The following is a 15,953-nucleotide window of genomic DNA, read 5'->3' on the forward strand; positions in this document are numbered from 1 at the left end:
CTTTTATACCCTCACTCAAGTATAGCTCCTGCAGCTTTAACTGTTGTGATGAAAAGGGAATTTCACCAGGTTCTCCATATATACAAATGACACCTGCTGAAATTCCCTTTTCTATGCAACTGTTAAAGATACAGGAGCCCTGTCCTCCTTTTCATAGGGTCACCCTACTCATTACATATTGCTAAATGCCTGGGAGAAAAGAAAAGTCTTGACCTGGCGCCGAAAAGATGACAATGTCAACACCAAGAGGGCCTCGTCAGTTAGAGGGCCACCACAGCCCTCTCACAACTGATTCTTATTTTTATATTTATTTATTTATTTATTTATTACATTTATATACTGCCCCATAGCCGAAGTACTCTGGGTGGTTTACAACAGTTAAAAACAGTGAACATTAAAAACAAATATAAAAATTTCAACCATCAAAAGCATAAAAACAACAATATCCATTTAAAACAAACTATTCTGGGGTCAGTTAAAAGCTCAGCATATGTAGTTAACTGCCTGGGAGAAGAGAAAAGTCTTGACCTGGCGGCGGAAAGATGACAGCGTTGGCGCCAGGCGAACGGGGAGATCATTCCTGACTGTCATGCAAGTGACTTTGGTCTGGGTGTCCAAGGCAGAGGATCCTTCCCAGGTCTCCATTTTCTCTTTCACTCCTGGTATTTGTCTGCCATTCCTTTGGGGACACATTTCTACTTGCCCTGACAGCATAATAGTTCTTTAAGTCAGCAATGTCCTGCTTTAAGAGAGCTTTAGGAGTGCTGCTTCGTGAGCCAATCTTTGCCAATCTTTACCCAGGTACACAAGAGAGAAGAGGTCCTCTGGGCCCGTTGGAGATTTTCGGGGACACGGATCAAACGTGGCCAAACGGATCAAACGTGGCCAAACTCAGCTTGCCCTGAAATGCAAAGAGACCTGGATACTGTTAAGCCTTACCTTCTGGGACCTGGATACTGTTAAGCCTTTCCTTCTGGGCTTAAGTCTTGTCCTGACAGTATAAAAATCCATTAACAAGACCATATGCTGCCTTTTCAGAGCCTTAGTAGCACTGCCTCATACAACACACGTTTTCCTGATACAGAAGCGGGAAGAGTTTCTTTGGCCCACTTGGAGGCTTCCTTGGGACACGAACCAAAGATGGCCGATCAAAACTCAGCCGGCCCCGAATCACATAGAGACCTTGATGCCATTAAGACCGAGAGCAGTGGGGAATTCTGGGAAATAATAGTGCAGAAGGTCCACGTTGATGACACGGTCAGCTCAGACGTCCAGCTCCAGCATTTCAGGCAGTTCCGCTACCAGGAGGCTGAGGGGCCCCGAGAAGTTTGCAACCAGCTTCACGATCTTTCCCGTCGGTGGCTGAAGCCGGAGCGACACACGAAAAACCAAATCCTGGACCTGGTGATCCTGGAGCAGTTCCTGACCATCCTGCCAGCGAAGATGGCGAACTGGGTGAGGGAATGCGGAGCGGAGACCAGTTCCCAGGCAGTGGCCCTGGCAGAAGGCTTCCTCCTGAGCCAGGCAGAGGACCAGAGGCAGCAACAGCAGCAGCAGGTGAGAGCATTGCATACAAGGGGGCAGGAATTTTGTTTTCTGACTTTTTAAAAATATATAGATAAATGGATTTGAATATGAAATGCATATATATGGAAAAACAACTTTCTAGCAATTATATATAACCTTCAACAAAAGCAGATGTCATAAATCATGGGAGTTGTGAGATAAGCCACAACTAGAGTGGGTCATTAAACAGTCCAAAATCAATAAACCAGAGGTCTCTGTCTGAAGCCAAGGAAAACAAAATGAGGTCTTGGGACATGCTGAAGAATAGTTGAAGTCATTCCGGGTTCAAGAATAGTCCAAGCTGTGTCCAGGAGCTGGCGGGAATGCTACTGCTATGGATAAGCAGAAATAAGAATTGCTTCCAGCTCCTGAACTGAGCTCGAGGTTTGCTTTATGCCAAGGCTGATGGATGAGTGAGGCCAGCTGGGTCAGACTGTTCTGCTTGCTCATGTGCTGGGCCCCTCCTCAAACACTCTCAGGCTGAACTGTTCTGTGTCCTCCATCCCAAATGGAGGCACAACAGCAGATCAATTATCCAGATAAGCATCTGTTCAAAAGTGATGTGCATTTACCAAGAGTTCAAATATTGAAAGTATTGTAAGATCCTCAGTCCATTGCATTGCTTCTAGTGTGGTAATATAAGTCTTTTAGCTACCAAAAGGGTGCAGAGAACCCATTGATGCTGACCTTTTGTTAATTTCTGTGAAGCAGGTAAATAATTCAAAAGGGCTTGTACATCAGCAAATGTTAAAGACTGTTCCAGTACAAAATTTATCCCTATAACAGCCTTCTCCCCCAAACAAGCAACTACTGGACATTTCCAAAGCATACGTTTTAAAGAGACATTAGCTGCATTACACTGCCAACAGTTAGCCGAATTATATACAATCCCTTATTATAGAGATGATGTGATGTCCAGTAGACATGAAACAAATGTTTTTGCTGAGTAAAATCAGCCTAAGATCCATAGATTTTACACATATGGACACCAAAGCAGCAATCCATTCAATAAGCAAAATGTGACATCCAGTTCCCTATCCCATTGCTACTTAAAAACTCGGTATGTCATATTTATTCACCAATAACAAGTATTCATAGACATGGATTGTGGGACACTTTGGCTGACCAGCCTCAGTACGCGCTTCCAATGATGATGGAGGCTCTGTTATAAAAGCAGCCGGGCAAAACCTAGATGCTAACAAATTCTGGAGTAGCAAGTTACTGCCATTCAGCCATAACTGGCAAATCACATTTAGCACGCAGGATGAAAACCAACAAGGACACATCATTGGTATCCACCAGTCGCTCCAAATTAAAAATCATCTTTCCTTGTGTGCCAGAAAAATTATTTTATTTTTAATGTTTAGTTCTGGATTGCTGAATAACCTAAACAAACAAGGACCATGAGAAATAAATTACAGAACTAATGTATTTGCTTACACATGTGATACTAGATAAGGATAATACTATATATTCATACCATTGATAGTAAATAATTATGTTACTGCATGAATACAACGCCCAGTTAGCTCCGCAATTCAACACATCGCTTGTGGAATATAGAAGTGATCATAATTAATTCTGTCTAAATAGACTGTGGTACTCTAATGGTTTTACATGGAAGATAACAGTATTCGTGTGTAAATATTGTCCACACCATTAATACATGACAGATAACACAATGGCCAATAAAGATAACAATAATGGCCACGTTATTTTTAGTTCTGGATTACCCCATAGAGACAAATTAGCATGAGAAAAGGGATCCAAATTGGAATTGACATGACATTATACTCCACATCTCTCTCTTAACCTTAGGAAGTATTCTTGTATGCCTAGAACCCAATGCCATCCATTTAGAGGAACCAGAGAAAAAATATTACAAAACTGAAAGAACTGGGCATGTTTAGCCTGGAGAAGAGAAGATTGAGGGGAGACATGATAGCACTCTTCAAATACTTAAAAGGTTGTCACACAGAGGAGGGCCAGGATCTCTTCTCGATCCTCCCACAGTGCAGGACACGGAATAATGGACTCAAGTTAAAGAAAGCCAGATTCCAGCTGGACATCAGGAAAAACTTCCTGACTGTTAGAGCAGTGCGACAATGGAATCCGTTACCTAGGGAGGTTGTGGGCTCTCCCACACTAGAGGCCTTCAAGAGGCAGCTGGACAACCATCTGTCAGGGATGCTTTAGGGTGGATTCCTGCATTGAGCAGGGGGTTGGACTCGATGGCCTTGTAGGCCCCTTCCAACTCTGCTATTCTATGATTCTATGAAGAGGATCCTATGTACACAGGAAAGACCAAAATTCAGTATGAATCAACAAATGAGCTGGATGATATAAAGCAACATCCGGAAATCCAAGTCAACCTTCTTTAATTGGAAGATAAACCTGGCAGATAGAAACCCACTGTCGTGTTTTTCAGAACACTCCTGCTTTCGATGGGAGGCAAATGATGAGACTTGCTAAGTAATCCACAAAGCTTTTATTAAGCAACAAACGTCTCTTCTACCTGAACAGAGTCTAACCTCTTGGAAAGGTCCCCGTAGGCAAAACTATGCCAACTAAGCAAGGCAATTGTCCGTTCAAGAAGAATAGGAAGCCACTTATCAAACACCTGTAACTTCAGAGTGCCTGGTGTGGAGGCAGGTTCTGGCGCAATCAAACTGATTTTCTCATGCCTTCCTTCCGCTCTGTGCATTTGAGCTTCCGGCGGACTGTAGCATTAGCTAGCTTGTTGGGATGCTCACCTCCAGAAGAAAGCTCACTTCCCCCTGAGTGTAGGATTTGGCTTTGAGGAGATAAGCTCTGGAGACTCCCAGCTGGGGAATCGCCCGTGAGAGCTTCCTCCCCCACTGGTACAGGCTGGCTGGTGCCTGGCGCTGCGTTTTCTAGTTCTGAATCTGATTCTGATTGATTACCGGAAACATCGTCTCCCAAAACAGGGGAAATAGGGCTAGACATTACACCCACCAAAAATTTACAAAACAAAGCGTTGGTTTTCTGAAAATATTTGCCAGGTACAGATAAAGGAATTATGCATAGAACACAAACAATCCAAGCTACAGCATTAACCATATGTGTTTTTACCTTATCCTCCACTCCCAGCTCAGCTATGACGATATCCATCTGTCTAAGTCTTAAGATATCTTATTAATAGATTATTCAAATTAAGTGTAATCATTTGAGATATATATCAGGGAATAAGTATTACAAGATAATGTCCCATATATTTTTTGACTCCCTCATTCTTTTTTTAATCCTTCCTCTTGCTCCATGTCTTGGATCCTGATTGCTGCTTCAGGTAAAGACAGAGTTTGCAGAAGTGGGACCTGATTTCCCTGCAGCAGAAAGGGCTCCACCAGACACCGGGCAGAACCCCCCGCAAGCAGAGATCAAGCAGGAGGTTGACGGACATTTCTGCTTGCAGGGTAAGGATTCATTTGGGATGGGTGTAATTAAACCTGGTCTTTCTCTCCGGAGTATGGAAGAGATCCCTGGGCTGCTTTTATTTCCCCTGTATCATTTGTGGGGTAAGAAGCTTGTCTCCAGCCTTTTCCACAATTCAAAAGTAGCTTTGATTTCCAACATTCTCTTCTCCCAGGCATTTAAATGCATATGTTGAGTTTTAATCGACCCCAGATCTATCATTGCCTGAGAACTCAAAAGTTGTTTTTAAATAGATATTATCTTTGTATAGTGTCTGTTTTTATGTTTTTAAAATTTGTGTCGTGATTTTTAATGTGCAATATTTTCATCTTTTGTGAAACTGCCCAGAGAGCTTTGGCTATGGGGCGTTATAGAAATGTAATCAATAAATAAAATGAAATAAACATTTGGAGGTTTTAAACATAGAAAGCAACAGTTTAATTGGTAGTCATGAGCCCAAATGAGGAAATCTGACTTCTCAACATGCAAATTAAAGATCAGACTTCTTGTAATGCCCAGATGTACTTTGACTTATTTATTTATTTATTGCATTTTTATACCGCCCAATAGCCGAAGCTCCCTGGGTGGTTCACAAAAATTGAAACCATTCACATCTGAAAGAATACGAGTTGCAATTCTATGCATTTGACTGGGAAGACAGTCCTATTATATACAAATTTATTTATTCATTTATTACATATTTATACTGCTCTCTGGGCAGTTTACAATTAAAATCATATATACAAAAAGACAAGATTTAAAACTTTTAAGACTTTCATTTAAAACCAGGATGAGTTGTAGTCCAGGGAAAGCTTGTCTAACAAGGTATGTTTTCAGGAGGTGTTTTCCACCTCCTGAACTGCATGAGGGAGGGTTTTCCAGAGGGTAGGGGCCACTACAGAGAAGGCCCGGCGTTGCGGTTCTAATAATAATAATAATAATTTATTTCTTACCTGCCTCTCCACTTGGATCGAGGCGAGGAACAACAGTGAATATAAAACACATAAAAACTGATTAAAAACATAGTATACATGATTAAAACACCCTAAAAACATTCTAAAATGGCGACATTCCGTCCCTATGGGAATGACGAGCAGGGCCTTCTCTGACGATCGTAAATGTTGTCTGGGTGTGTGTAAGGGAAGGCTAGGTATCCTGGTCCCAAGTTGTTTCGGGCTTTATAAGATGATTTATTTATTTATTTATTATTTAAGGATTTTTATGCCGCCATTCAGCCAAAAAAGGCTCTCACGGCGGCTTACAAAAGTATTTCTTGACAGTCCCTGCCCACAGGCTTACAATCCAAAAGACATGACACAAAAGGAAAGGGGATTGGGAGGGGGGGGAGGAGGGGGGAAAGGAAAACAAACTCAGGCACTTCAATCTTAGTTGCAAAGTTCAGCAGTTACAGGTGACAGCAGGAGGGAGGGGGCTCTCAGCTGGAGCTGGACCCAGGCACGGTGGAGAGGCGCCTGGCTGCTGCTTCCTCCCTCACTGGAGGCCTCTGCAGAGACAGTTGGTAGCAGGAGGGAGGGGGCTCTCAGCTGGAGCTGGACCCAGGCACGGTGGAGAGGTGCCTGGCTGCTGCTTCCTCCCTCACTGGAGGCCTCTGCAGAGACAGTTGGTAGCAGGAGGGAGGGGGCTCTCAGCTGGAGCTGGACCCAGGCACAGTGGAGAGGCGCCTGGCTGCTGCTTCCTCCCTCACTGGAGGCCTCTGCAGAGACAGTTGGCAGCAGGAGGGAGGGGGCTCTCAGCTGGAGCTGGACCCAGGCACGGTGGAGAGGTGCCTGGCTGCTGCTTCCTCCCTCACTGGAGGCCTCTGCAGTGACAGTTGGCAGCAGGAGGGAGGGGGCTCTCAGCTGGAGCTGGACCCAGGCATGGTGGAGAGGCGCCTGGCTGCTGCTTCCTCCCTCACTGGAGGCCTCTGCAGAGACAGTTGGCAGCAGGAGGGAGGGGGCTCTCAGCTGGAGCTGGACCCAGGCACGGTGGAGAGGCGCCTGGCTGCTGCTTCCTCCCTCACTGGAGGCCTCTGCAGAGACAGTTGGCAGCAGGAGGGAGGGGGCTCTCAGCTGGAGCTGGACCCAGGCACAGTGGAGAGGCGCCTGGCTGCTGCTTCCTCCCTCACTGGAGGCCTCTGCAGAGACAGTTGGTAGCAGGAGGGAGGGGGCTCTCAGCTGGAGCTGGACCCAGGCACAGTGGAGAGGCGCCTGGCTGCTGCTTCCTCCCTCACTGGAGGCCTCTGCAGAGACAGTTGGTAGCAGGAGGGAGGGGGCTCTCAGCTGGAGCTGGACCCAGGCACGGTGGAGAGGCGCCTGGCTGCTGCTTCCTCCCTCACTGGAGGCCTCTGCAGAGACAGTTGGTAGCAGGAGGGAGGGGGCTCTCAGCTGGAGCTGGACCCAGGCACAGTGGAGAGGCGCCTGGCTGCTGCTTCCTCCCTCACTGGAGGCCTCTGCAGAGACAGTTGGTAGCAGGAGGGAGGGGGCTCTCAGCTGGAGCTGGACCCAGGCACAGTGGAGAGGCGCCTGGCTGCTGCTTCCTCCCTCACTGGAGGCCTCTGCAGAGACAGTTGGTAGCAGGAGGGAGGGGGCTCTCAGCTGGAGCTGGACCCAGGCACAGTGGAGAGGCGCCTGGCTGCTGCTTCCTCCCTCACTGGAGGCCTCTGCAGAGACAGTTGGTAGCAGGAGGGAGGGGGCTCTCAGCTGGAGCTGGACCCAGGCACGGTGGAGAGGCGCCTGGCTGCTGCTTCCTCCCTCACTGGAGGCCTCTGCAGAGACAGTTGGTAGCAGGAGGGAGGGGGCTCTCAGCTGGAGCTGGACCCAGGCACGGTGGAGAGGCGCCTGGCTGCTGCTTCCTCCCTCACTGGAGGCCTCTGCAGTGACAGTTGGCAGCAGGAGGGAGGGGGCTCTCAGCTGGAGCTGGACCCAGGCACAGTGGAGAGGCGCCTGGCTGCTGCTTCCTCCCTCACTGGAGGCCTCTGCAGAGACAGTTGGTAGCAGGAGGGAGGGGGCTCTCAGCTGGAGCTGGACCCAGGCACGGTGGAGAGGCGCCTGGCTGCTGCTTCCTCCCTCACTGGAGGCCTCTGCAGAGACAGTTGGTAGCAGGAGGGAGGGGGCTCTCAGCTGGAGCTGGACCCAGGCACGGTGGAGAGGCGCCTGGCTGCTGCTTCCTCCCTCACTGGAGGCCTCTGCAGAGACAGTTGGTAGCAGGAGGGAGGGGGCTCTCAGCTGGAGCTGGACCCAGGCACGGTGGAGAGGCGCCTGGCTGCTGCTTCCTCCCTCACTGGAGGCCTCTGCAGTGACAGTTGGCAGCAGGAGGGAGGGGGCTCTCAGCTGGAGCTGGACCCAGGCACGGTGGAGAGGCGCCTGGCTGCTGCTTCCTCCCTCACTGGAGGCCTCTGCAGAGACAGTTGGCAGCAGGAGGGAGGGGGCTCTCAGCTGGAGCTGGACCCAGGCACGGTGGAGAGGCGCCTGGCTGCTGCTTCCTCCCTCACTGGAGGCCTCTGCAGTGACAGTTGGCAGCAGGAGGGAGGGGGCTCTCAGCTGGAGCTGGACCCAGGCACAGTGGAGAGGCGCCTGGCTGCTGCTTCCTCCCTCACTGGAGGCCTCTGCAGTGACAGTTGGCAGCAGGAGGGAGGGGGCTCTCAGCTGGAGCTGGACCCAGGCACGGTGGAGAGGCGCCTGGCTGCTGCTTCCTCCCTCACTGGAGGCCTCTGCAGAGACAGTTGGCAGCAGGAGGGAGGGGGCTCTCAGCTGGAGCTGGACCCAGGCACGGTGGACAGGCGCCTGGCTGCTGCTTCCTCCCTCACTGGAGGCCTCTGCAGAGACAGTTGGCAGCAGGAGGGAGGGGGCTCTCAGCTGGAGCTGGACCCAGGCACAGTGGAGAGGCGCCTGGCTGCTGCTTCCTCCCTCACTGGAGGCCTCTGCAGAGACAGTTGGTAGCAGGAGGGAGGGGGCTCTCAGCTGGAGCTGGACCCAGGCACGGTGGAGAGGTGCCTGGCTGCTGCTTCCTCCCTCACTGGTGGCCTCTGCAGAGACAGTTGGTGGCAGGAGGGAGGGGGCTCTCAGCTGGAGCTGGACCCAGGCACAGTGGAGAGGTGCCAGGCTGCTGCTTCCTCCCTCACTGGAGGCCTCTGCAGAGACAGTTGGTAGCAGGAGGGAGGGGGCTCTCAGCTGGAGCTGGACCCAGGCACGGTGGAGAGGTGCCTGGCTGCTGCTTCCTCCCTCACTGGTGGCCTCTGCAGAGACAGTTGGCAGCAGGAGGGAGGGGGCTCTCAGCTGGAGCTGGACCCAGGCACAGTGGAGAGGCGCCTGGCTGCTGCTTCCTCCCTCACTGGAGGCCTCTGCAGAGACAGTTGGTAGCAGGAGGGAGGGGGCTCTCAGCTGGAGCTGGACCCAGGCACGGTGGAGAGGCGCCTGGCTGCTGCTTCCTCCCTCACTGGAGGCCTCTGCAGTGACAGTTGGCAGCAGGAGGGAGGGGGCTCTCAGCTGGAGCTGGACCCAGGCACAGTGGAGAGGCGCCTGGCTGCTGCTTCCTCCCTCACTGGAGGCCTCTGCAGTGACAGTTGGCAGCAGGAGGGAGGGGGCTCTCAGCTGGAGCTGGACCCAGGCACGGTGGAGAGGCGCCTGGCTGCTGCTTCCTCCCTCACTGGAGGCCTCTGCAGAGACAGTTGGCAGCAGGAGGGAGGGGGCTCTCAGCTGGAGCTGGACCCAGGCACGGTGGACAGGCGCCTGGCTGCTGCTTCCTCCCTCACTGGAGGCCTCTGCAGAGACAGTTGGCAGCAGGAGGGAGGGGGCTCTCAGCTGGAGCTGGACCCAGGCACAGTGGAGAGGCGCCTGGCTGCTGCTTCCTCCCTCACTGGAGGCCTCTGCAGAGACAGTTGGTAGCAGGAGGGAGGGGGCTCTCAGCTGGAGCTGGACCCAGGCACGGTGGAGAGGTGCCTGGCTGCTGCTTCCTCCCTCACTGGTGGCCTCTGCAGAGACAGTTGGTGGCAGGAGGGAGGGGGCTCTCAGCTGGAGCTGGACCCAGGCACAGTGGAGAGGTGCCAGGCTGCTGCTTCCTCCCTCACTGGAGGCCTCTGCAGAGACAGTTGGTAGCAGGAGGGAGGGGGCTCTCAGCTGGAGCTGGACCCAGGCACGGTGGAGAGGTGCCTGGCTGCTGCTTCCTCCCTCACTGGTGGCCTCTGCAGAGACAGTTGACAGCAGGAGGGAGGGGGCTCTCAGCTGGAGCTGGACCCAGGCCCGATGGAGAGGTGCCTGGCTGCTGCTACCTCCCTTGTACATGGCTTGGTAAAAGGTTATGTACACAGGCAGCCAGTGCAGTTCTTTTAACACAGGTTTTATGTGGGCAGAGCTAGGCGTCCCCGTGAGCACCTCAGCTGCTGCGTTCTCCACAAGCTGCAGCTTCCAAACCACACACATGGGTAGCCCCACATAGGGCGCATTAAAGTAAGGTTATGGAATGACCATGGTTAGGGTATCCCTATTCAGGAATGGGCGTAGCTGGCATACCGCTCAAAGTTGGTAATGGGCGCTCCGGGCCACCGAGGCCGCCTGGGTCTCCAGTGACAAAGATGGGTCCAGGAGCACCCCCAAACTACGGACCTGCTCCTTCAGAGAGAGTGTAACCCCATCCAGAACAGGCAAACACCCCAATTCCCGGTCCTGTGGACCACCAACCCAGAAGGTCTCTGTCTTAACAGGATTTTGCCTCAGTTTGTTAGCCTTCATCCAAGCCACAACTATATCAGAACGTGCACGGAGTTTACCTCCAAGGCGTTTAGGATGGTTATCTCAATCTCTGAGACTGGCATGAGCTACGGCCCTCCCATCACCTTTGTCTCTTGCAGGGGATAGAATGACGCTGACAATAGGTACTCAGCCATCTCTTCTTTGTGATGGAGTGGAGCCGGAGCAGGTAGGTGGAAGGATCACTGGGAACATAGCAGGGAGGAACTTGGGTGCCTCCATCCCCTGCTCGCCTCGCAGGGCCAGGACACATAGAATCATAGAATCGTGGAGTTGGAAGGGGCCTACAAGGCCATCAAGTCCAACCCCCTGCTCAATGCAGGAATCCACCCTAAAGCATCCCTGACAGATGCTTGTCCAGCTGCCTCTTGAAGGCCTCTAGTGTGGGAGAGTCCACAACCTCCCTAGGTCATTAGTTCCATTGTCGTAGTGCTCTAACAGTCAGGAAGTTTTTCCTGATGTCCAGCTGGAATCTGGCTTCCTTTAACTTGAGCCTGTTATTCCGTGTCCTGCACTCTGGAAGGATCGAGAAGAGATCCTGGCCCTCCTCTGTCCCTCTTTTCCTTCGGTAAAGCTAAGAGCATATGGAGAGCCCTGCTGGATTGAAACAAAGGACCATCTAGTCCAGCATCCTGTTTCTAACAGTGGCCCACCAGGAAGCCCGTAAGCTGGACAGGAAGACCATAGACATTTCTTGCTTTTTTTTCCTCCAGCAACTGGTTTGCACAGAAAGCAAGTTTCAATCCTGCAGTATAATGCCCAGTTTATGTTATCCTTGAGAAGGAAACTTTTTCTCTTTCCATCCAGGGTCTGGTGTCTTTTGAGGAGGTTGCCGTGTGCTTCACGGAGGAGGAGTGGGCCCTGCTGGATCCTGACCAGAGAGCCCTGCACAGGCAGGTCATGGAGGAGAACCGGGGGATCGTGGCCTCTCTCGGTAAGGCTCCTTGTTTGCCTGCTTAATGATCGTATCGGGTTCCAAACTGAATCATGATGAGGAAGATAATATTGCCATTTTTGTTGGCTCTTCTATATTATTCATTTATTTAGCATTTTGGGGCTGCTTTTTAGGATGCAGTTCTCAGAAGGCAGTGTTCAAGAAGATAATAAGTTACATTAAGTTATATTAAAATCCTCAAATGCTTATACGCTGTTTTATTACAGCAGCTTAAAAGCACAAGTCTCAAACATAATACAAACATTTAAAAAAACACATTAAGAAAAAAACAAATTAAGAGTGTCCTCAGAAGGGCGGTTTTTCATGCTTTTGCACTTCTTTGTTTATCATTTAGCCCCGCGATCTTCACGTGACATTTATTTATTTATTTATTTATCATTTTCATATACCGCTCCCCATTGAAAAGTTCGGAGCGGTGTACAAGATAAAATACAATAAAAACAGAATAAAGCACTTTAAAATAGATTTTAAAAGATGCAAAATGTCCAGTAAACCGTGGCTGGTCATTAAGGAAAGCCTTTTTGGAATAATGACGTTTTCAGGAGGCGACGAAAGGAATACAAAGTTGGCTGACCTCCAGAGGCAGGGAATTCCACAGGAGGGGGGCCACCACGCTGAAGGCTCTTCCCCTGGTGGACTCCAGTCGGAGGATGGGTCTATGTGGAACCACCAGGAGCATGACATTGTGCTTGCGCTGCTGTCATCTCGCCTCTTCCCCTTCCTTTCCTGTGTTATTTTAGGACGGGAAAACTGCAGTATTGTTCTGCCCGCGTGATAAAACCACCATTCCATCCCTGGGTATTTCTGACCTCCCGCTATTTACTGCTGATGAAGGGAGGGAAGGGACGGTTCTAGAAACAAAGCCCTATGAAGAGAGACTGAAAGAACTGGGCATGTTTAGCCTGGAAAAGAGAAGATGGAGGGGAGACATGATAGCACTCTTCAAATACTTAAAAGGTTGTCACACAGAGGAGGGCCAGGATCTCTTCTCGATCCTCCCAGAGTGCAGGACACGGAATAACGGGCTCAAGTTAAAGGAAGCCAGATTCCGGCTGGACATCAGGAAAAACATCCTGACTGTTAGAGCAGTGTGACAATGGAATCAGTTACTTAGGGAGGTTGTGGGCTCTTCTCCCACACTAGAGGCCTTCAAGAGGCAGCTGGACAAGCATCTGTCAGGGATGCTTTAGGGTGGATTCCTGCATTGAGCAGGGGGTTGGACTCGATGGTCTTGTAGGCCCCTTCTTACTCTACTATTCTATGATTCTATGATCCTCCGGCACACCATTTGGACCCTTTCCCCATCTTGCTTGCAGAGGTGCGCTGAGGTAGTCTACCGGACTTGCGCTCATGTGCCCTCACTTTGTCCTCCTTTTTCCAGTTCTCTCATGGCTGAGACTTCTGTAGTTCTTGTTGCTTGTAATGCCCCGCAAAGGCCACAGGGACTCCTGACGACACCAGGAGACCCTCAACGTGCCGCAAATTTGGGGCTAAAGCAAGATTCAGGAGCAGCCACAGGAACATGGATTCGCCGGGGAGATGGCTGCGTGCAGCCACAACCACAGGGCCTTGGAGCGTAGATCAAAGACTAAGGTCACGCGGCTTGAATATGAGCACGCGTTGGCTCACAATGCCCATTCTGGGAATAACTGGGTGACTCGCCTGTCATATCTGGCTCTGCTCTCCCTAGTTTGGAAGAAGGTGTTTCAAGTAATTGATCCGAATCAGACTCTGAAGTAGAGGAGTTGGCGCCAGATACAGGCTAGCCTGTATCAGTGGGGGAGAAAGCTCTCATGGGCTCTTCACCAGGTGGTGGTGAACTCCCTCCAGAGCTTATCTTGTCAAGGGTAAATAATACACAGTCAGTGGGAAGCTAACATTCTTCCGAAGGAGAGAGCACCGACAGGCTAGCCGATCTTAGAGTAAGTTTGCAAGCTAAAAGGGGCGGAGCGAAAGGAAGGCAAGAGAAAGTCCGCCCGTCTTGCATCACGTCAGAAGTTGCCTCAGAACTAGTCTCTCTGAAGTTAACGTGTATTGGGGAAAGGCTTTCCGTTCTCCTTGAAAGGACAATTGTCTCACTTAGTTTGCATAGTTTTGCCTAGGAAGAAGTTTCCAAGAGATTAGACTCTCTTCAGGTGGGAAGAGATGTTTATTGCTTCAATAAAGCACTGTGGATTACTTAGCGAGCCTCGTTATTGTCTCCCAAGAAGGCAGGAGGTTTTTGAGAAACACGACATCGCCCTTTCTTCGACACACTCCGTCGCATCCTCCGTGGGGTTGCGAGCGTCACCCCAAAGGCCTCAGGGCTGGGCTTTCAACAGTAAATGCTGAGGACTACCTGGACGAAGGAGAGGGTAGGTGGTGTTTCGTGGGTGCTTGTTTGTCCCTCAAGCACGTGGTCATCCCATTTCTTCGACCCGCCCCCCCCCCATTCACCGCCCCCCATGTGGGCTCTCGCTGCCATGGGAGAGGCAGAGAAAGCAGATGTGCTGGAGAGGGGGAGGCAAGCCAGAGAGGCACAGGAGCACTGCTGGGGGTGGGGGCAGACCCTCTCTCGCCTGTTCTGTGGACCAGCCAACATTGCACAGTGCGTGTGTGTGTGTATAAGAGCACTTTCCCGGGCACGCGGCTCACCGCAGGCCAGGAGGTTTTCCAAAACACCACCACGCATAAAGGTCAGTGCCTTCTGTGTATCCCCTCAGGCTTCAGCGAGGAAATCCTGCCTGCAGAAGCACCTGCTACGCAGCAGCGGCTGCCCAAGGAATACCCCAGCCCTCCTCCAAACGCCGTGCACAACACTGCTGGTGAGTGCCTCAGCAGGTGGCGTCCCCGGCCCTATCCCGGATCATAGCAGCGTAGCATCCTTTTCCTTACTCTCCCAGCTCATTCAGATTCTTCCTGTGATTCAGGTGCGGGAGGTGCTTCAGGGCAAACCGCTGACGACCGCCCAAGGCCCAGCGATCCACGCGCGAACGTAGGTAAGCAGCCAGCAAACACTTGCCCGGGACCTCCAGCGCTAAGACTGGTGGGGACGGGGAAGGGGAGTGGCGCATGCGCCAGAGAACCCGCCAGGGCGCCGCGCTACCGTACAAGCTTCCGTTCCGAGATCCGCGTTCTCTCGCTTCTTCCCAGTTGGTCCTGCTCTTGGTTATCCCATGGCAGCTCGTCCCCGAGCTGCTCGCCGCGGCCAGCACAAGATCGGGACGCTGCGGGGGGAGCGCATCGAAGCGCTGTTTGTCCAGTTGGTGGAGCAGACCAGGAGGGACCAGGAGCGAATGACGCAGCAGTGGGCGGTGGCCCGAAGCCAGCTGGCAGCTATGGACAGAGACGGAGAGCGGGAGCGAGAGCGGGAGCGGGAGCGGGAGCGGCAGGAGCGAGAGCGGGAGCGGCAAGAATGGCGCAAGGAGAGGGCCGGAGCCGAGGAGAGGAGCCGGGTGTTTAGGGACAGCATGCTTGACTTCACTGCACTTCTACGTACCCTTGCGGACGGGGTTGTCCCCCTTGTGTCTGGCCATGGGGCGAGCGGCCTCTGCCCCCGCCAGCAGAGGGAGCGGGGCTTGCGACGCCCGACGACGACGTCCCGTCCCGATAACCATCCCGGAAGGGCAGGTCGGAAAGCGGGTTCCTGCCGAGAGCGGAACCGACCTCGACGCCACGGCCCCCGTCCAGAGGGACACGTCAGCCCAGATAGCAGCGGTGTCCATACAGAGCGGGTGGAGGGAACACAAGCTGGCACCGCTCTTCGGGCAGAAGACTTCTGCTCCAGCCCACTCATGCCGCCGCCATCGCTTGAGGCAGGGCTGGGGGGGGCCATTTCCAGCAGTGCCTCCCTCCTCGAAGACGGTTCAGACGCCGAGACCTCCATAGACTGCCCGGAGGAGGGTCCGGCAGCGTTTGCAGCGTCCACCACGGTGCCTGCATCTCCGTTGCTGGCTGCACCCAAAATGCTCCTGTACTCCAAGGAGGGGCGCTTCCTTGGAAAGGAAGGGACTCCGCACTACCCACCTCGGGCGGGTGGCGTGAAGCGCAGCGCCCGCACCGTCCGTCCTCGTGTGCCTTACAGTCCCCTCCGTTAAGTTGGGGAGCTCTCCTTTCCCTCCCTTGATAATCAGGCTCAAAGAAGTCGAGCAACACTGTATTGTGTGGTCCGGTTATTACGTTCACCTCAGTACAGCAGCCCTGTATTCTGTCGGCTGGTTATTATCAGGGCTGGCGCTTCCATAGAGGCCAGTTAGGCGGCCGCCTAGAGCGCCAAG

General features: G+C 52.1%; 1 protein-coding gene across 1 annotated transcript; it reads left to right on the forward strand.

The window, feature by feature from the left end:
• Positions 1 to 978: 978 nt before the first annotated feature.
• On the forward strand, positions 979 to 14,548 carry LOC134395619 (zinc finger protein 202-like). Its single transcript, XM_063121778.1, has 6 exons — positions 979 to 1,557; positions 4,874 to 5,000; positions 10,844 to 10,911; positions 11,550 to 11,676; positions 13,905 to 14,051; positions 14,400 to 14,548. Exons 1-6 carry the CDS (start codon positions 1,024 to 1,026, stop codon positions 14,546 to 14,548), a joined length of 1,152 nt encoding a protein of 383 aa, XP_062977848.1. The 5' UTR covers positions 979 to 1,023.
• The last annotated feature ends 1,405 nt before the right edge of the window (positions 14,549 to 15,953 follow it).

Source organism: Elgaria multicarinata, chromosome 3 (assembly GCF_023053635.1).
Source record: "Elgaria multicarinata webbii isolate HBS135686 ecotype San Diego chromosome 3, rElgMul1.1.pri, whole genome shotgun sequence".
Lineage (NCBI taxonomy): Eukaryota > Metazoa > Chordata > Lepidosauria > Squamata > Anguidae > Elgaria > Elgaria multicarinata.

Excerpts from the sequence above, each read along its gene's own strand:
- LOC134395619 (XM_063121778.1), top strand. The coding sequence starts at position 1,024 with ATGCTGCCTTTTCAGAGCCTTAGTAGCACTGCCTCATACAACACACGT. Across the intron at positions 1,558-4,873 it reads GGCAGCAACAGCAGCAGCAG|GTAAAGACAGAGTTTGCAGA; the intron begins GTGAGAGCATTG and ends TTGCTGCTTCAG. Across the intron at positions 14,052-14,399 it reads CTACCTGGACGAAGGAGAGG|GCTTCAGCGAGGAAATCCTG; the intron begins GTAGGTGGTGTT and ends GTATCCCCTCAG.